This window comes from Petaurus breviceps, unplaced genomic scaffold (genome assembly GCF_028583685.1).
Source record: "Petaurus breviceps papuanus isolate PSGF00001 unplaced genomic scaffold, PetGlider_PUasm1.0 207, whole genome shotgun sequence".
Lineage (NCBI taxonomy): Eukaryota > Metazoa > Chordata > Mammalia > Diprotodontia > Petauridae > Petaurus > Petaurus breviceps.
Window position 1 is genome coordinate 32,176,251 of NW_027185850.1, and position 20,788 is coordinate 32,197,038.

General features: G+C 39.3%; 2 protein-coding genes across 4 annotated transcripts in view; one reads left to right on the forward strand and one right to left on the reverse strand.

Annotated features, from left to right (window-relative positions):
- Nucleotides 1–20,403, forward strand: part of LOC138165078 (divergent protein kinase domain 1A) — a 125,844-nt gene extending 105,441 nt beyond the window's left edge. For 2 of the 3 annotated variants that reach the window (XM_069093212.1, XM_069093213.1), the window contains 3 exons: nucleotides 12,220–12,327; nucleotides 15,971–16,147; nucleotides 17,935–20,403. In XM_069093212.1, the coding sequence (XP_068949313.1) occupies nucleotides 12,220–12,327; nucleotides 15,971–16,147; nucleotides 17,935–18,747 (1,098 nt within the window). In that variant the 3' untranslated portion in view covers nucleotides 18,748–20,403. The remainder of the gene's footprint in view (nucleotides 1–12,219; nucleotides 12,328–15,970; nucleotides 16,148–17,934) is intronic. The other variant, XM_069093214.1, reaches the window with a different exon arrangement.
- LOC138164763 (nuclear body protein SP140-like protein) overlaps nucleotides 1–20,788 on the reverse strand; it is a 393,765-nt gene that overhangs the window by 331,386 nt on the left and 41,591 nt on the right. The gene's annotated exons all lie outside the window — the stretch shown is intronic.

Sequence of the window (20,788 nt, forward strand, 5' to 3'; positions counted from 1 at the left end):
ATAAAAGGAGCTAAAGAAAAAAATGACAAACCACTCCAATATCTTTGCCAAGAAAACCCCAATGGGGTCACCTAGAGTCAACACGACTGAAAAACACCTGAACTGTTGTACCTCCTGCCTTTCCTGTGTCTCTGGGCTGGTATCCCTCACCCTGAGGGAGAACTGAGTTGTGCTTACCTGGGGTTCATTTTTTTTTATTATTACAAAGGAAGATCTGTTTCATTATAGGACTGGTATATTGTAGGACTGGTATATTGGGAAATGAATTATGTAAGACAAAATGTATCAGCAAAAAGAAATGATAAAGCACGTTTATACTTAATGTGATTACTGAGAGATTTGCCTGAGATATATCATGGAACATAATTTGGGTTGTCTGTTTGCAATTCTATTATTTTCAGCCTACCTCTATCTGCTCAGCTGCCACCTGGAAGAATGGAATCCTTCCCTTAGATAGCAAGCAGCATGGCATCTGGTGTGTAAAAACTCATTAGAAAAGAATGACCTCTTCTGACAAAGTTGTGCATTTCTACTGGTGTGTTTTCATTCTATGAAAGACTGTGAATGAGATTGTAAACTCTTTAAGGGGAGTCATACAGCTAATTTCATTTTTACGTACCCAGTTTACAACAGCCTAGCATAAAGTAGGCATTTAATGAATGTTTGTCCAGTTGTTTGAATGTTGCAGTCAGGCTAGAAAACACCCTGGAGGTCCTGGACACTCTCTCCTAGTTCCAACTTTTGTTGCCTTTTGTTTTTTAAAATGGTCTTCACAGAACCTAGAATTTAGGAAAAGGACAGTCGAGGCCTTCTTGGGCAATCCCCGCACTGTACAGATGGGGCAGAGGAGTAAATGAAGACACAAAAATACTGAGTGACAGACCCAGGTTTTAAATTAAGATCCTTTAAATTCAAATTTAAGCCTCTTTTCATCTTACAAGTTAAGAATTTAAGCCTTTTTTCATCTCACAAGTTAAGTCAGCACTTACTGTGTCCCAGACATGGAGCTAAGTGTTGTTGATACAAATACAAGCAAAAGGATGATCTCTGCCCTCAGGAAGCTTACATTCTACCTAGGGAAGACAGTACTTAAAAGGGAGGTGAAGATAATAAAGGGGAGCAGTAAACATTTTTACATTTTCAAGCCATAATAATCAGAAAAGCAAACAGAAACAATTTGGAGGTCCTCCTTTACATGCAAATTTGCAAAAAAAAAAAATGTATGAAATTCAACAGTGATGAGATTGAGAAAACAGTCACTTTTCCCTTTTGGGTGGAATCCTAAATTGCTACAATATATTTGAAGAGCAATCTGGGACCATGCAAGAAGAGTCATAAACCGGATCATGGTTCTTGCCAAGAATATCCCAGGTAAAGAACTTTACCCTCAGGTGTAATAAAAAGGCAGAGAGATACAGCATATGTGGATGGCTGTTTATTTGTAATATCTCTTTGTAATATTGAGGTTGTAATCACAAAAGGCTTGTCTCTAGAGGGTGAATGGTGGTGGAAAAATTTGGACCAAAACAACGCAATACAATACTATTCAACCATTAAAGTGACAGATGAATCAAAGAAAGAGGAAAGATACAAAACAATTCAATAAAAATAGGATTAGAGACAGTATAAATATTCACCATATAATAGCACCTCTACCCCGTTATGATTATAATTCATACGTGCTGGGCATTCTGAAAAGACCATTGTGTTAAGCAGTCTGTTTGAATAGTATAAATCTCTCACTTCCAGCTAGCTCTACCCAACAATCTGTTGGGACCAGGATTCCTGGGATCTTTTAGACCCTAGTAATAAAGTACCTACAAAGCTAAACCCCACAGTTTTGCTCTAGGGGAAGATATTTAATGGGGACTATGATGCCCTTGGACTGTTAGGGAATTCCTAAATAGAGAACTTACTTTCAAATAAATGTTATTAAAATGTTAATAATAGCAATTATATATGTCATATATAACTTATGTATATATTTTATATAGCAATTAAGGTTGGCAAAGTGTTTTACATTTATCTCATTTGACCTTTACAACAAACTATGCTTCTGAAGTCACATTGTTGTTTTTCTCCATCCAAATGTAAAAAATTTCCCTTTGTCTCTTTTGACTTTCAGTTTATTACATTCAGCTAATTTTCCTAGCCTATCAAGACCGTTTGGGATCCTGACTTTGTCATCCCAAATTCTGGCTCTTCCTCCCAGCTCTAGGTCATCCGAAAATTGGATGTGCATGCCTTCGATGCCTTCATTAAAGTTGTCAATAAAAATGTTAATAAAATAAGCACAAGATCCCTGAGAGACTAAGCTGCCCAGTTCTAAGTTCATATCAAACCACTAACACTGGGGCGGAGAACCTGCAGCCTCAAGGCCACATGTGGCCCTCTAGGTTCTCAAGTGTGGCCCTCTGACTGTATCGAAACCTCACAGAACAAATTCCCTTAATAAAAGGATTGTTCTGTAAAACCTGGACTCAGTCACAAGGCTGCACCCAAGGACCTAGAAGGCCTAGAAGGCCACAGGCTGCCCAGCCCTGTGTGACTAAGGACTCATCTTTGACCCTGGTCATCTCACCAGTTCTGACTCAACTTAGTGGTTTTGTCACCTAACTCCTAAGTCCTAAGCTTATCCACAAGAATGATTTGATATGCTTTATTAAACATTTTAACCCTGCCAAAAAAGGAAATAAGGTTAGTCTGGCTTAACTTGTTCCGGATGAAGCCGCGCTGGTTCTTTGTGGGCATCATTTTCTTTTCTAGATGTTCCCTGTTTCTTTAGTAATGAGTCTGAGTCAGGAACTTTGCCAGGCATCCACATCAAGCTCAGAGGCCTACATCAGTGGTGTCAAGACTCAAATAGAAACTGGGCCACTGCTCCATACGTAAGGGTCCCTACAGATAGCATATTTGACTTAGTTTTTACATGCAATATTGTCTGTTTTATTGTATTTTTACTTAGTTTGTTAAATATTTCCCAGTGACGTTTTAATCTGACTGAAGCTGCCATCAAGAATGTTGCAGCATCATGGGGCCTCAGGCTGGGCAACGCCTCTGGCCTGAAACAAGATTAGCCAACTTCAGCCTTTCCCTTTTGGTACTGCTCACAACTAAAAATGGTTGTTGCATTTTTAAATATATTAAAACTTTATTTTAAAATGCAAAAATCATTTTCAGCTGACAGGCAGTACAAAAACGTGTCATGGGCTGGATTTGGCCCTCAACAGTAATTTGCCAACTCCTGGCCTACATTTTTTGTATTCTATTTTCTTCACTTTTAAAAAATTGGGACACACTAATATTCCATTGCCAAAGCTGGGAATCAGTCCAACAACTCTAAAAAGCAGTATGGAATTAGGCTAAGAAAGCAAAAATACTCATATCCTCTGACCAAAAGAACTCACATCAGACATAGAGAAGAGATCAAAGTATACACCAAAATATCTATAGCAATATTTTTTATAATAACAAGGAGCTGGAAATAAAATGGATGCCCATTGAGTGATACATTATGAGAAGTCTTACATGAACTGTTTCAAAATGAGGTAAATAAAACCAGGAAGATTATACAGCATGACTGCCATCTTGCGAATAAAAAAAAAGGAAAAGGAAAGAAGAATACTGTATATTTATAATGAAAAGGCTTGGCCCCATGGGCTACCTATAGGACAGTAAAATTAGGCAATGCTTCAGAGCTGGGCAGTGAGCTCTCTCAGAGAAGCAGAATAAGGCAGCCATGATTAGGTGGGAGCCCAGGGAAGGAAAGAAGATGCCTTTGAGAAATATGAGGAAGACAGTGCTTGCCCACTAGGAACTGATTCTACTCTATTCAGAGTTTTCTCTGGAGCCATCTCAGAAGAGAATTCTTATAGACAACTGAAGCTTGGCTTAGGATTTAGTAGAGATCACAAATAATACACAGGTTTCTTATGTTCCCCATCACCCGTGTTCATAGATAGAGAGCTAGAAGGAACCTCAGAGGTCAGTCTAAGCCAGTGATGTAAAACTGAAATGGAAAATGAGACACGAGAATTCCCACAGGTCACCTAGTGGCTTAGAAAATTAATATTATCTGTGTTTTGTGATATTTTTATTTATTTATTTTTACTCTAATTTCTTTACTTTTTTGTAAGTTTTTTTCTTATTTTACCCATATATACAAAATGAGATAGGAAAAAAATTGCCATGTACACAGCAGACCATAAGAGAGGATTCAATATAAAACAAATTTCCATTTCAAGAAAACCTATTTTCTTTGCTTCCTTTTTGGTTTTCTTTTGTTCTCTGCTATGTACTTTTTACTTTTTATTTTTCCCCCTCCATCCCCCTCCACCCTGAAGATACAATTAAGCATGGATATATATATATAGACATAGATATCTATAAATATACACACTTACACACATATACACACATACATATATACATATATATATATATATATAAAATTATCCTATGCTTATTTCTTCCTATCATCTATTTGTCTGACGGTGGATAGCATCTTCTTTCATAAGTCTGAGAATCAGGGGTGGGGAAACTTCCCTCGAGGCCACATATGGCCCTCTAGGTCCTTGGGTGCAACCTTTTGGCTGAGTCCAAGTTTTATAGAACAAATCCTTTTATTAAAGGGATTTGTTTTGTGAAGTTTGGATTCTGTCAAAGGGCCACACTTGAGGATCTAAAAGGCTACATGTGGCTTTGAGACCACAGGTTCCCCACCCCTAGTCCAAGTCTTTCCATATTTTTCTTTTTCTTTTTTTTTTAAAGCAATCAGGGTTAAGTAACTTGCTCAGTTACACGGCCAGTTATTTCTGGGTGTGGTGCTAAGTATCCGAGCCCGGACTCGATCCCAGGTCATCCCAACTCTGGGGCTGATGCTCTTACTTGCTGAGCCACCTGGCTGCCCCTAAGCAATTGGGGTTAAGTAACTTGCTCATGGTTATATGGCCAGTTATTTCTGGGTGTGGTGCTAAGTGTCTGAGCCTGGATTTGGTCCCAGGTCATGCCGACACTGGTGCCAGTGCTCTTATTCGCTGTGCCACCTGGCCGCCCCTTTCCATATTTTTCTAAATCAGCCAGCCTGTCATTTCCTACACTACAGCAATATTCATTTCTGGATTCAAACAGCATCTTCCTTCAAAGGATCTTTTAGTCAAATGACTAGGCTGCTCAAAGTTGTTCCTAAAACAGTACTGCTGTTACAGGATACAGTTGTTCTCTTGGCTTGGCTCATTTTGCTCTTCATTATTTTGCAAAGTTCTCTCCATTCTTTTCTAAAATCACTGAGCTCATCATTTCTTATAGCAGAATAATATTCCATCATGAACATCTACCATAATTGGCTCAGCCATTCCCCAATTGACGGGCATCCCTCAATTTCCAGTTCTTTGCCACCACGAAGAAAGCTGCTATATTTTAGAACATGTAGGTTCTTTTCCATTTTCTGTAATCATCTTGGGCAAAGACCTAATAGTGGAATTCCTCAGTCAAAGAGTATAGGGAGTTTAATAACTCTTTGGGCATAATTCCACATCTCTCTCCACAATGGTTGAATCAGCTCACAGATCCACAAACAATGAATTAAAGGTCCAGTTTTCCCATTTCCCCTCCGACATCTGTCACTTTCCTCTTCTATCATTTTAGCCAATCTGACAGGTGTAAAGCAATATCTCTAACCAATAATGACGACGAGCATTTTTCTTTTTTTTTAACATTTCTTTTATTTTTTACTTTACAGCATTCATTTCCACAAGATTTGGAGTTATAAATTTTCTCCCCATTTTTCCCCTACCACCACCCAAAACAGCGATCCCACTGAATATCCCCTCCCCCAATCTGCTCTCCCATCCCCCCTCTGACTTTCCAGTAGGATCTCTATGCCCCAGTGCCTGTATAACTTATTTCCCAGTTACATATAAAATAATAATAATCTATATATATTTTAACACACTTGATTTTAAACCTTTAAGTTCCAGATTCTTTCCCTATCTCTCTCATCACCCACCCAGATAAGCAATTCAATATAGGTTGTACATGGGTAGCTATGCAAAACATTTCCATAGTAGATACATTGTGAAAGACTGACTATATTTCCCTCCCTCCTATCCCACCCCCTCTTGATCTATTCTCTACTTTGATCCTGTCCCTTTTCAAAAGTGGGTGCTTCCAACTTCCCTCCCCCCCAGGCTGCCCTCCCTTCCATCATCCCCCCTCTCATCCCCTTCCCCTCTACTCTCCTGTAGGGTGAGATGCCCTATTTAGTGTGTATGTCATTCCCTCCCTGAGCCAAATTCATTGAGAATAAGATTGACTCATTCCCTTTTGCCTTCCTGTTCTTCCCCTCCATTGTAACAGTTTTCCCTTGCCTCTTCTATATATAATTTACCCCATTCTATCTCTCCCCATCTCCTCTCATTATATTCCTCTCTCACCTCTTAATTTCACCTTTTAAGTATCATCCCTTCATATTCAACTGGTCCTGTGCCTCTGTCTATGTATACCTGTACACATATATACACACACTTACATATGTATTCATACACCCATATACCCTCCTATATAGACATATATATGTATGTATACACACACACACACACACACACATATATACACATTTTTATTCCCTTCAACTATTCTCATACTGAGAAAAGTTTCATAAGTTACAATGATTGTTTTTCCATTTAGTAGGAATGTTAATAGTTCAACTTTGATAAGTTCCTTATGATTTCTTTTCCCTGTTTACCTTCTCATGCTTCTCTTGCTTCTTGTATCTGAGTGTCAAATTTTCTATTCAACTCTGGTTTTTTCATGAAGAATGCTTGAAAGTCCTCTATTCCATTGAATAACCATATTTTCCCCTGAAACATGATACTCAGTTTTGCTGGGTGGTGATTCTTGGTTTTAATCCCAGCTCCTTTGACCTCCAGAATATCATATTCCAAGCCCTTCAATCCCTCAGTGTAGAAGCTGCCAGATCCTGGGTTATCCTGATTGTGTTTCCACAATATTCAAATTGTTTCTTCCTGGCTGCTTGTAATATTCTCTCCTTGATCTGGGAACTCCAGAACCTGGCTATAATATTCCTGGGAGTTTTCTTTTTGCGATCTTTTTCAGGAGATGATCGGTGGATTCTTTCAACCTCTATTTTGCCCTCTGGTTCTAAAACATCAGGGCAATTTTCCTTGAGAATTTCTTGAAGGATGATTTCTAGGTTCTTTTTTTGATCATGGCTTTCAGGTAGTCCAACAATTTTTAAATTATCTCTCCTGGATCTATTTTCCAGGTCAGCAGTTTTTTCAATGAGATATTTCACACTACCTTCTATTTTTTCAATTGTTTGGATCTGTTTAATAGTATCTTGATTTCTCATAAAGTCACTAGCTTCCATTTTCTCCAATCTAATTCTGAAGGAATGATTCTTTTCAGTGAGCTTTTGAGATTCTTTTTCCATCTGGCAAATTCAGCTTATTAAGACATTCTTCTCCTCATTGCCTTTTTGAGACTCTTTTGCCATTTGAGTTAGTCTATTTTTTAAGGTGTTATTTTCTTCAGTCAGGTTGCTGACTCTCATTTCATAATTTTCTTGCATCATTCTCATTTCTCTTCCCAATTTTTCCTCCACTTCTCTTATTTGGTTTTCAAAATCCTTCTTAAGCTCCTCTATGGCCTGTAAGCAGCTTATTCTTTTCTTGGAAGCTTCTAGTGCATGAGTTCTGACTTCATTGTCTTCCTCCTGTTCCATGCCCTGATCCTTTTTGTATCCAAAAAAGGAATCCAAAGTCAGACTGCTGTGCTTGCCTTGCTTCCCTTGCTTGTTCATGATGCCACTCAATTACTTGACTTTTGAGCTTTTTGCCACAATAGAACTCTGCTTTCAGAGTGGGTAGCTTTATCCCAATCGCTGGGGTTTTTGCAGCTGCTGGAGCTATTAGTTGGCTGCCCTCCCTGAAGCCTCCACAAGCTCTGGCAAACAGGTCATGTACCCCAGGACCTCCACTCCAGATAGTGATCCAGATCCAAGCAGGTTAAGGCAAGAGTGATTACCCCTCTGACTGGTTGCTTGGTCCCCTGACAATCTGCAGGCCCAGAGCTCTGAAGCAGCCACATGGCAGTGGTTGCACATCCACCACACCTCACCTGCTTCTCGCCCTGGGGGCAAAGGCCGGACCACACTCCTGAACTCTCAGGTCCCAAAGTCCACACTGCACTGACCTCTCACTTTGTCCTTTTCATCTATGGGTTGATAATTCTGGAAACCTCCACAGCTGCTGGTGATCTGAAGTCCCTCCAGCTGGTGGCTGGTTGTAACCACCCTGAGGCTAAAACCTCGGGCTCTCTAGGGGCTGGGATCAGCTCCCAACATGCTGTGCTGGCTGCTTCCTACCCACCTGCCCAGCTGTCCTCAGCAGAAGGTTAGCTTCTCTGTGTCATTTTGTGGGTTCTGTAGCTGAGCATTTTTTCTTATAACTATAAATTGTTTTTATTTCTTCATCAGAAAACTGCCTATTTGTAGCCTTTGGCCATTTATCAATTGGGGAATTATAACAAAGTTCTTTGTGTATTTGAGATATGAGACATTTATCTATAAAAAAAATTTTCCCCAGTTTCCTACTTTCCTTCTGTAAAGCCATGCATGAGCAGCTTTCCAGAGGATTGCTGCTGTGAACAGCTTTCAAGGTTCTGATTACATAGTATAGTGAAGTCTCTATTTATTCAATAACAAATCAGAGTAAAACATTCACAGAAATTCAAGGTACAGCATTCAAAATGTTACAACTTGTCACAGAAAATGAAAATACAGTATTTATCATGTCACAACTCAACAACTTATTACTAAAATGGCCATATAGTTTTCACCAAAGTGGTCACATAGTTTTCAACAAAGTACAATCATTTGTAACTCAATCATTTAGTAATTCAATCATTCAGTCATCCTTAAGGAGGCTTGCGTCCTTAAGGGTCACAAAGTACAAAAGTCAAAGTTCTCCACCCGTGAGGTGCAATTAAGTTACAACTTCAACAGTCACTCCTCAGTACCCTCTTAAGGAGTAGTGGAAAATACAAAAGCCATCTACCCTTAGGTCACAAGTAAATTACAATTTCATCAGTCACTACTCAGACAATTTCATCAGTCACTACTCAGTACCCACACAGAGGTCTTTTCATCTTGACTCAGGGCAGGCTTTCAGTTCCCATGGTCCCAGCTCCTGCCCGAATCTAACCAACTGCCACCTGAGTTCAAAGGCAGACAGCTCCTGGATCCTTGTCCAGCTCTCTGTGCAGTTTCTGCTCCACACTGGGGCTCACAGTGTCCATTCCATCTCAAATCCTTCACAGTCTCTGTTCCTGGGAAGACGAGGCTTAACAAAGCCACAAGGACATTCATACACATTAACAAAGTCACAATAACATTTGTGCAAAGTACCAGCATCACAGTCATGCTTCCTCAGTTTTCTGCAGCTCCAGCTGGCCCTCGGAAGTCTTCAACATCATAAGCTCCTATTCTCAAAATCAAAATCACTTTATCCAGCCTCCACATGGCTTGCTCCAAGAAATTCTGTCTCAATTCTCAATTCTCATTCCTCTTCTCAGTTCTCAGTTCAGTCTTCAGTCCAGCAGCAGCTGCTCTGCCTCCATGATGCTTACCCCAGGAAATTCTGACTGTCCAGCTTGTGCTCTTCCTTAAATATGGTATAGCTGCTCCCTGTTCAGCCCCTTCCTGTTACATCAGCAACAGAGGTTCATATCTTCTGTTTCTTTAACAGAGGCTTAATTTGTAACTAGGTACTAAGTACCTCTTAGCTTAGCAATACAAAGGGATCTTCAGATTTCATTACTATTACACCTTCTGATCTTGGCTATATTGGTTTTACTTGTACAAAAACTTTTTAATTTAATGTAATCAAAATTATCCATTTAACATCTCACAACACTATCTTTTGTTTATTCATAAATTGTTCACCTGCTCATAAGTCTGATAAATGATATGCTCCATGCTCTTCAAAATTTCTTGTAATATCTCCCTTTATATCTAAATCGTGTATCAGTTTTGACCTCATCGTGGCAAATGGTGTAAGATATTGTTCTATGCCCAAGTTCTCCCACACTGCTTTCCAAATTTTCCAACAATTTTTACCAAATAACAAATTCTTATCCTAAAGACTTAAATCTTTACACTTATCAAACACTGGGTAACTATATGCGTTTGCTGCTGTAGATTGTATGTCTGCTCTAATCTACTGATCTACCTTTATATTTCTTAGCCTATCTGGTACTGCTAAACCCCCTTCCTTTGCATTTTTTTCCATTAGTTCCTTTAATATTCTTGACTTTTTGTTTTTCCATGTGAATTTTGTTACAATTTTTTTCTATCTCTGTAAAATAATTTTTTGGCAATTTAAAACGTAATGGCTTTGAATATAAAATTTTGGTAAAATTGTAATTTTTATTACATTGGCCCTACCTACCCATGAACAATATTTCTCCATTTATTTAATTCTGATTTTATTTGTGTACAAAGTTTTTTTTTTATGGTTTTGTTTATATAGATCCTGGGTTTATTTTGGTAGGTGTGTTCACAGGTGTTTTATACTGTTATTTTATTTTATTTTTTAAGCAATTGGGGTTAAGTAACTTTCTCAAGGTTACATGGCCAGTTGTGTGTGTGTGAGTGTGTGGGTGTTAAGTATCTGAGGCCGGAACCGATCCCGGGTCTCCCAACTCCGGGTCTGGCGCTCTTACTCACTGCGCTACCTAGCTGCCCCTATACTGTTATTTTAAATGGGGTATTTCTAGCTATCTCTTCCTGCAGGATACTGTTGGTAACATATAAGAATACTGATGATCTATATAAGTTTACTTTATATCCTGCTACTTTGCTGAAATTATTTCAATTAACTTTTTAGTTAAGTTTTTAGGATTTTCCAAGTATATCATATTATCTGCAAAAAAAGAGATAATTTTATTGCTTCATTCCCTATTTTGATTCCTTCTGTTCCTTTTTCTTCTCTTATTGCTATTGCTAGGATTTCCAATACAAATACTGAATAACACTGGTGACAGTGGGCATCATTGTTTCATACATGATCTTACTGGGAAGGCTTCTAGTTTATCCCCATTACAGATAATGCTTACCATTAGGTTTTCGGTAAATACTTCTTACCAATTTAAGAAAAAGTCCAAGGGGTGGCTAGGTGGAGCAGTGAATAGAGCACCAGCCCTGGAATCAGGAAGACCTGAGTTCAAATTCGGCCTCAGACACTTAACACAAAAACTAGCTGTGTGATCTTCGGCAAGTCGCTTAACCCCAATTGCCCTCCAAAAAAAGGCAAAAAAACAAAAACAAAGAAAAAATCCATTTATATCTATATTTTCAAGTATTTTCATAGAAATGAGTGTTGTACTTTGTCTAATGTTTTTTCTGCATCTATTGATATTATCATAAGATTTTTGTTACTTTTATTACTAATATAATCAATTATGTTAATAGTTTTCCTTATATTAAACCATCCCTGCCTTCCTGGTATGAATCCTGCTTGGTCATAATATATAATCTTTGTAATATATTGTTGTAGTCTTTTAGCTAGTATTTTATTTAGGATTTTTGCATCCCTATTCATTAATTTTTATTTATTTTGTTTTTACAAATAAGTTACATTTTGTTTTATTTTTATTTATTTTGTTAAACATTTCCTATTTACATTTTAATCTGGTGTTTCAGAACATACACCCCTGATCCTCCATATTACAGATGAGAAAACTGAAGCCCAGAAAGATAAGTGATTGCCCAAGGCCACACATTTCTAAGTGGCAGAGCCAAGATTTGAGTGTGTTATATTTAGGACTTAAAGACTTGGCTTCAAATCCCAGCTCTGCCACTTCCTCCATTATGTGACCTTGGGTGCAAGTCACTGGCCCTGGGGGGAAGGAGGGTGGAATGGGTGAAGCACTAAACCAGTGATCACGTGATCCAGAGAATTCAAGTCCTTGGACTCCCAACTTAGGCTCGTGGATGCAATGGAGCTTCAGCATTCTTCTATCCACTCATACAACTGTTACATGGACAAAGCTTGGACATCTTCAGGTCCACAATTGTACTTAAGTTTATGTTGCTGGTCTCAAAAAAAGTCTCTCCAAATATAAATATCCATGGTGGTATCATGACTGTTGCTTCTTATACAAAATGCAAAATGTCCTGTTATCACTTCTGTTTTCCAGTGTGATAAATATAAGACCGGAGTCATTGATGGACCTGCATGCAGTAGCCTTTGTGCTAAAGAAACTCTTTATTTTGGAAAATGCTTATCAACTAAACCCAACAATCAGGTATGAACTTTTTGAATAAAAATTCCAGTTGCTAAGTGCTTTCAGGTTTGGTTTTGTTTTTTATTTTATTTTGCTAAGAGGCACAGTGCTGGAAGTAGTCAGAGAGACCTGAGTTCAAATTCAGCTGTGTGACCCTGGGCAAATCACTTAGCCCATCTCAGCCTCAGTTTCCTCATTTGTAAAATGAAGAAGATGATAGTGCCTGCCTCCAAGGGTTGTAGAAGATCAAATGTGGTATGATTTGTAAGGCACTTTACACCAGTAAACCACTAGAAATTTAAGCTATTATTATTATTGTGCCAATATTATTTATTATTTTACAAGAAAATATAAATACATTTTGGAATAGTAGTGATGTTTTTTGTTATTATCCAAGCTACATTACAGAAATACTGACAGGATGAAGTTAAAACTAGAACTAGTCACTGAAATGAAATTATAATTTTAAACTGCGTACAAATCGTTTAGGGCAATCTGTACCTTTTAAGAAACATACCGTCTAAGGTGTACCAGTCTAGAAACTTACAGAATAACCTATGTGCTCCTAGGTAGAAGAGAAAGGAAGACTCCTTACAGATGCTGTTTTTCCAAGGGTAGAGAAGTTCAGATTAATAGAGAGTTTTTAAAATATTGCCTACTTGCTAAGAGACAGGACATGTCCTAGGCACTGTGGATAGAGAAATGACTGGGGCTGTGCTCCACGAGCTTATATCACCTTGGGTTGGGGAGTGAAGAGAAAGAAAAGACAAGTATGCAAATAACTCTACAGGGTAAGACAGGAGGGAATTAGTGCAGTTAAAGAGAGAGACGGCAGTGCTGCTGGGATCTCAAAGGAGAAGGCCCATCTACTTAGGGAAGGCTTCATAAAAGAGGGGCATTTAACTTAAGGGACCTTGAAGGCTAGAAAGACATGTTTTGAAAGACATAATTTTTTTTAATATTCTAAATCCAGAGAACAGCATGGAACCAGGACAATATTGGGCATGTTTAGAGAACAATGAGTAATGAAGTCTGGCTGGAGCGTAACGTGTAAAGAGTCATGGTGGAGAAGCTGGAATGGCTTGTTTTGGCCACAGTGGGGAGAGGCCTGAATGCCAAATCAAGAAAATTGGACTTTATTCTTGTAGATAGTACAATGTTTTAGATACTTATATTTAAATATAATTTTATTTAATTTAAAGTTTAACAGCCTTGAGAAAGGTAGAAATGAGAAAAAAGAATCTGTGGTAGTTACCACTGTAGTCAGGACCACTATGTGACCCAGTGGGTAAAGTTCTGGACCTGGAGTCAAGAAGACCTGAGTTCAAATCTGGCTTCAGACATTTACTAGCTGTGTGACCCTGGACAAGTCACTTAACCCTATTTGCCTCAGTTTCCTCACCTGTAAAATAAGCTGGAGAAGGAAATGGCCAACCACTCCAGTATCTCTGCCAAGAAAACCCCACATGGGGTCATGTCTTCATGTCAGACGTGACTGAAATGACTAAACAACAAACCACTGTAGTCATAAAAGAAGTTAGCCTAAAAGCATCTTCATGTCATCTTACTTAATATTCTAAAATGAGTTACTTTTTTAAAAAACATTTTTTGGAGTACCCTATCTGTAACAAAATGGACAAAATCAAGTTCGAGTGATCTGTTCAGGAACCTTTGCTTGCTCCTCCTCCATTTAAAGTGGCATACTACATTTTCATATTTTATGTTGACTTAAGATAATGGAAAACAAACAAAACCAAATCTGTTTAACATACACATATAAACACAAAATGTATTTGATACAGAACTTTAAATTTACTCTAAAACACTTGAATTTGCTTCTGTAAAAAGGAACAGCTTATCATGCTGACAGTATTAAATAATGAAAAATCTTAATGCTCCATATCCCACTAAGTCCTTCCCAACAGCTCAAAACAATATAAAAAACCTATATTAAAAACTTTAAATTACTTCTGAAATTCCTGTTTCACTTCTTTTTCATTAACAGCATCCATCAAATTGACTCATTTGTTTGATTTCTTCTTGCCCATGAAGCAATATTACTATCTTGTTCTTTTTTCCTGTTTTCAGTCGTAATGGATTCAGAAATTGGTAATGGGCACTTAACTGAATTATTCAATTGTGTATGTACAAATGCATGGTGGCTCTCTCAGACCCTACTTAAAGACTTCACTTAATAATAGGGGCTATTTTTACATGGTAATTTTATACAAGTATGGGTCATACTAAATCACCTAAGAGATACCTAAGGTTTCAAATTCTGTGTCTGCACGTGCATGGGGGGGCTAAGAAACGGACATAAGCTTCCCGCTATGGCTGGTTACCAGTTCCCTTGTTAATGGTCTTTCCTGTAGGGTAGAGGATTGAAAGGTATCACAGGGTTAGAAGTGAATTCCTTCTTTCCAGTAAACATTTCATGGTAGCAGGTAATATTGTCTAATATGGGATTTTAGATATTTTTATTCTTCATCACTGGGGAAAAATGATCAGGCAGGCTTCACATGGAAAACACTACATCAAGCACTAGAAAATGAGAGAATAAAAAAGAATAATGGTATCAGCCAGTCTTCCAGAGTTCACGCTCCACTGCCTACATGACCCATTCATCTTCTACCTGGTCCTCATGCCTACATCTGTAACATCTGCCAGATAGGTGATATGCTCTGAATCCTGGTTAACTGCTTTCAATATTCACATTAGAAAAGGTGAGCTGTAGAATTCCTTAAATATTACAGAGGCTACTGTGATCGATAGGCCTTTGTTTCAAATGAGAAGTCTCTACTCAGTTTTTGCAAATAGAGGGACTTGACACCAATTGCCACTTTTTTAAGTAGCCAGTGCTACCCAAATATAAGATGCCCAGGCACAGGGTGATCTCTCCAGAGGCAAGTAGCCTATGGGTATGGGGGGGATAAACGTGGGATGCAAATGAAACTCTAGCCCATCATGTTCCCTATAACCAGGAGGGTCTCAGATCCACACTGAAAATTCATGCTAACCTGACAGAGCTATATCAAACCAAGTCAGACATTTATTAAGTCCCTGCTGTGTGCCAGGCATGGGGCTGAGCACTAGAGATACAAAGAAGGCCAAAAACCAGTCCCTGCCCTGAAGGAGCTCACAGTCCGTCTACTAAGCACAACTGCTCGTGGCTAGGAATCATCTTTAGTTTTCTAAGTTCTAGCAAAGGTTGCTGTAAAGAGACTGGAAACAACTCTTAACATTTCAGCAATCTGTAGTTTCATCTGTGTGGTTATACCACTGATGAAGATTACGGCCTTTCAAAAACTCAGGAAACAGCCTTCACATCTGAGCTGTGGCCCTGGTGCCAAGAAGGTGATGAGAGATTCTGGGCATAGACAGGGTGGACTGCAGCCCAGGTCTGGAGACCAACCACAAGGCTCTCTAGAAATAGACTTCAGGGAAGTTTTCCAGCCATTCCCACCCTCTGCACCCAAAATAGTGTTGTATAAGGGTTTCGAGGGAAATTTTCATATTTACAACCCAAAAGGAAAAATTTGCAGCTCAGATCCAAACAACTCTCTGTTGGATGAGAAAGGACAAAAAACAGCAATGGCATTTTCAGAGTAATGTGTTCATGTGTGAGTCCTAAAAGATCTCCCAGCTTTCCATGTTTTTCACACAGATGTATTTAGGAGTTTGGGGAAATCTGCAGGGCGTTGTGAAGTGTCAGATGGAACAAGCCCCTCACCTTGATTTTGGGACTGAGCTGGAACCAAGAAAAGAAGTAGTTTTATTTGAGAAGCCAACTCGGGGAACGACAGTCCAGAAATTCAAAGAAATGGTGTATAGTCTCTTTAAAGTAAGTGTGACATTCGTAAAATCTTGCTTCCCTTTGGCTGCATTTGGTGAGAGAAATTTCTAGATGTTTTTCCCTAAATTTCTAGGATACTTTTTCAGACTCTTTCATGTGCTAGACTGACAGGGCATCTTTACAAGTGCAACTGGAAAGAAACCTGACCTTTATCATCAAAGTAAGAATCCCAAAGAATGTGGCTCACATAAGCCTGAGATAGCAACTGTACCCCGACCTACATGGCTCAGTCTAACCCTTCAATTTTATGAGAAACTTTAGTTTATTTGAGCCAGACTCATCCAGTCTAGTATTCAAGCAAGATTGTGACCAATAATGTTACATGTTTAAGGTACAAGATATGGAACTGATTTGGGGCAAATGAGTGAAAGCCCCCTCTAACCATCCAATATGTACAATGTCACACAGAACCAGTTTGTACATAAGACCTAAACCAAGTAACAGCTTTTTTTTTTTTGCTTTCAATAAGTTTGTTGCCCAAGGAGGGGGAGCATAGAGAAGCCAGGATTCTGGTCAGCTTTGTCAAATGTTTTGTTCTTATTTGCAAGGTTTTGCCAACTAGCTACCTGAAACTACATAAAATACATGCTAATAAAAGCATTACAAATACCAAAGACTTTGGGTTTGAGGTTCTTGTACTTTAATGTTCTCTGGGTGGATAAATATCACATAGCTATGTATCAGTGTGCCAGCAAGGTGAGTGGCAGAGCCAGTAGGACGCTGGGCCTGGAGTCAGGAGACCCAGACCTCACTAACTAGCTGGGTGACCTTAGCCAGGTCACTTAACCTGGGCCACTCTCCATATCCTCATGTCTAAATGAAAGGGTCAGATGTGATGGCCTTTAAGGTCCTTTTCTACTCTCAGCCTAGGACCTTATGCCTTAGAGTATGGTATTCAAGATCTGCTGTGACCAAAATGAGTCACCTCCTCCATGGCCAAGCTTCTGGTGGCCAGTGGAGGTTCCTGTATTGAAACAAAATTAAAGGTAACACTTTCAGCATAGTATTGAAATATGCCTAGTGTGGCTCTCACACCAAAATTGAATGCTTTCCACCATATATGATTGGTTAGTCATTATTTTATATATTTAGACATTAGCCTCTAAGTACTGAAATGAGACAACTAGCAATGTGAAAAGCTGACAGAACAAGAACTTTGGTGGTAAACATAGCATGAAACCACATCTTGAGATAAGCTTCGAGCTTAAATGCTGCCCCTATGGTCTCAGTGAATGCCTTATATTCCTACTAAAACTGGGGGTGGGGATGGAATGCAGAGGATGGGCATCAGCCATCATGCTGATCACATTGCTTCCATTGGCCCTAACGGTGGGAGATGGGGAGGGTGCTCAGTTCAGAACTGGCTTCTCAGCAGAGAAAGGAACAGGAATTAAGCATCTACCATATGCCAAGTACCATGCTTAGCAGCTAGGAAACAGCTGAAAAATAGCAAAAAATAATTTTAAAAAATCAATGAAATGACCTCTTTTTAAAGATAACCAAATTCTTCAAGCCCATTCCTTACCTTCCAAAGCAAAAAATGTCACAAACCATACGTAGCAACACTTGGGAGAGGTCCAAGGGAGGGCTAGAACCATGATGAACACTTGGTGTCCCACTTGTCTAGAATCCTAAGTGAAGGCCATCACAGAGCAAGTAGCAAAATTGCTTCCCTTGGTTCAAGAACAGAAGTATCTGAGATATTGACGCGTGTGTGTGTATCTTAGTGATTTTGATTGCTTTTAAATGTGGTTAGTTATTTTTGTCATTAACAGGCAAAGTTGGGTGACCAAGGAAATCTTTCAGAGTTGGTCAATCTCATCCTGTCAGTGGCTGATGGAAACAAAGATGGCCGAGTTTCCTTGCCTGAAGCCAAGTCTGCGTGGGCCCTTCTTCAGCTCAATGAGTTCTTGCTCATGGTCATACTTCAGGACAAAGAACACACGCCCAAATTGATGGGCTTTTGTGGAGATCTCTATATGATGGAAAGAGTGGACTACACCTCTCTTTATGGAATAAGCCTTCCCTGGGTGATTGAACTTTTCATTCCCTCTGGTTTCAGGAGAACCATGGATCAACTGTTCACACCCTCATGGCCTAGGAAGGCTAAAATAGCCATAGGACTTCTAGAATTCGTAGAAGACGTTTTTCACGGTCCCTACGGAAATTTCCTCATGTGTGACACGAGTGCCAAAAACTTGGGTTATAATGGTAAGTATGATTTGAAAATGGTGGACATGAGAAAAATTGTGCCAGAAATGAATCTCAAAGAGCTGATTAAAGATCGTCACTGTGAAACTGACCTGGACTGTGTCTACGGTGCAGATTGTAGAACTAGCTGTGACCAGAGCAGGAGGAAGTGCACTTCAGAAGTGATCCAGCCCAACCTGGCCAAGGCTTGCAGCTTGCTCAAAGACTACCTGCTGCGAGGGGCGCCCTCTGAAATCCGGGAAGAGCTGGAGAAGCAGCTCCAATCCTGCATTGCGCTCACTGTCACTGCCAACCAGATGGAAATGGAGCATTCTTTGATATTAAATAACCTAAAGACATTACTGTGGAAGAAAATCTCTCATACAAATGATTCCTAGTGGATCTGTCAGATGTGGGAAACTTGCCACTTTAAGTCATCCTGACCGTTAAAAAAGAGCCCCTCCCGTCAATGTCCCCTCCAGCCCCTTCCCCAAGTCTATGCTCTCCAAACTGCCATTTGGCAGATGTGGGTCTTGTACAGTTTACAAATAACTTTTACATAAATTCCCACTGGATTCTTCTCAAAGTCCTGTGAGGGATGTGGGGCAGGATGATTCCCATTTCTTGGCTCAGGAAACTGAGGCTGAGCGCTGCTAGTAAGTGGCAGCCAGGACTCTCGCTCCCGGCTTCAGCTTCTAGATCCCCAGCTCCTTCATGGTACCAGAAAAGTGGTGTATTTCATCCCGTCAGAGATGGGAATACAGGAGCCTCTGGTCCACTTCTCAAAGGCACCTAGTTGTTCTTCACTCCTAATGCTGTGAAAATCCTCATTTACATGTGAATACCCATGTTAATGAAAATGGTTTTTGCAAGTGATTCTGTTAGCCAAGAGGCCGCTGCTGGAAACATCATGGCCAAATCCAAGCTGCTATTTTAAAAATTAATTTAACTTTCACATAGTTTACTAATATTTCAGCATGGCAGAATTTGCACATTAATGGGAAATTTAAATTGCTAAGCAAATAAATTAAATTCTTCTTTGGCATAAGCAGGTAGTGAAGCTTACCTTCAATTTATTTACATTGTTACCTCATTTATTGTATCTTGAATGCTCTTTCTAGTAAATTATGGATGCTTCCTCAAATAGTTCTACAACAGAACTTTGGAGGAACTGGGAATTTTATTTTAAAAATCAACTGACCAATACACAATTGCTGGCATCAGTCTATTTTTTCCATCAGTCATTAAATTACAAAGCATCAGAATTATTTAAAAGGACACAAGTTAAGACTATGTCTTAAATCTGCTTCTCCCACAGTAATTCTAAAAGATAGAACTAAGGTCTCTTTTCCTCAAAAGCCGTAGACATTCAGCATTTACAGTGTGATGTCTCCAAACCAGGTACTAGAAGCAGAGTATCCACAGGAAAGTTGCCACATTTGATCTGCAGCAGGAAAAAAAATGGCTAATTGACCTGTTCAAACACTTAAAAGGTACTGACCCAGTTGGGGTGGAGGGACCAGGTTCCAATTCTTTTTCTTGTTTTTGAGGTGTGGTAAATATGAAATCTTAATGGAAGGACCTTTAAATTATCAATGAAAAAAAACACTTAAGGTACAAAATGTCTCCCAATGGCATCCCCCATCAGTCAAGGGGCATGCACACTGAGAAAGCCTTCACCCAAGTCTTTCCATGTACACTCAGGACAGAGGGTTAGCAGCAAAGTGGATTCCAAGAGCATCTGACCTGTATATACTTTGTTCTGGCATGTATTTTCAAACCTTGCGCACAATGACAATCTTTTTTGATGTCTCCAAAAAGTAGAATGGCCTACTTTTGGAGGAAGAGCCAGTATTTGCTGCTGGAAAAGATTCCAACTGGAATTGCTTGTGTCCTCCAGCTGTGTCTAATGTACATGGTATAACTGGGCAATGGACTTTATTAATCATGGCGTTGTCACAATATTTTTTTTTCAGTTTTCTTTACAGTTGTACAGTTTAAGGTCCTTTTCCTTTCCACTAAGCATCTGGTTTCAATAAATGGCTGGAAGAATATTTCCTAGTTGTAGCATTTCCTTGATCTGTCACAGCCAAAAGAGAATCTTCAATTATTTTACTGCCGGCTATCCAGCTCACTTATACCTCATCTGGCAAGCGACTGCCATTATCTATGTCCAAAGCCAGAATAGGCTATCAGGTCACTTTAGTAGCATTAGGGACTAGTTGTAAATAAGCATCATGGAGAAGCAGGTGTCAGTCCCATGTTGCTGCACTCAAGCTCAACTAAGACCATATGCTCAGAAAATAAGCACAGATACCACCACTGCCATCTTGGAAAGAAAGAACCACTGGGGGAAGCTAGGTGGCACAGTGAATAGAACACTGGCCCTTAAATCAGAAAATCTGGCCTCAGATACTTGACTCACTTACTAGCCATGTG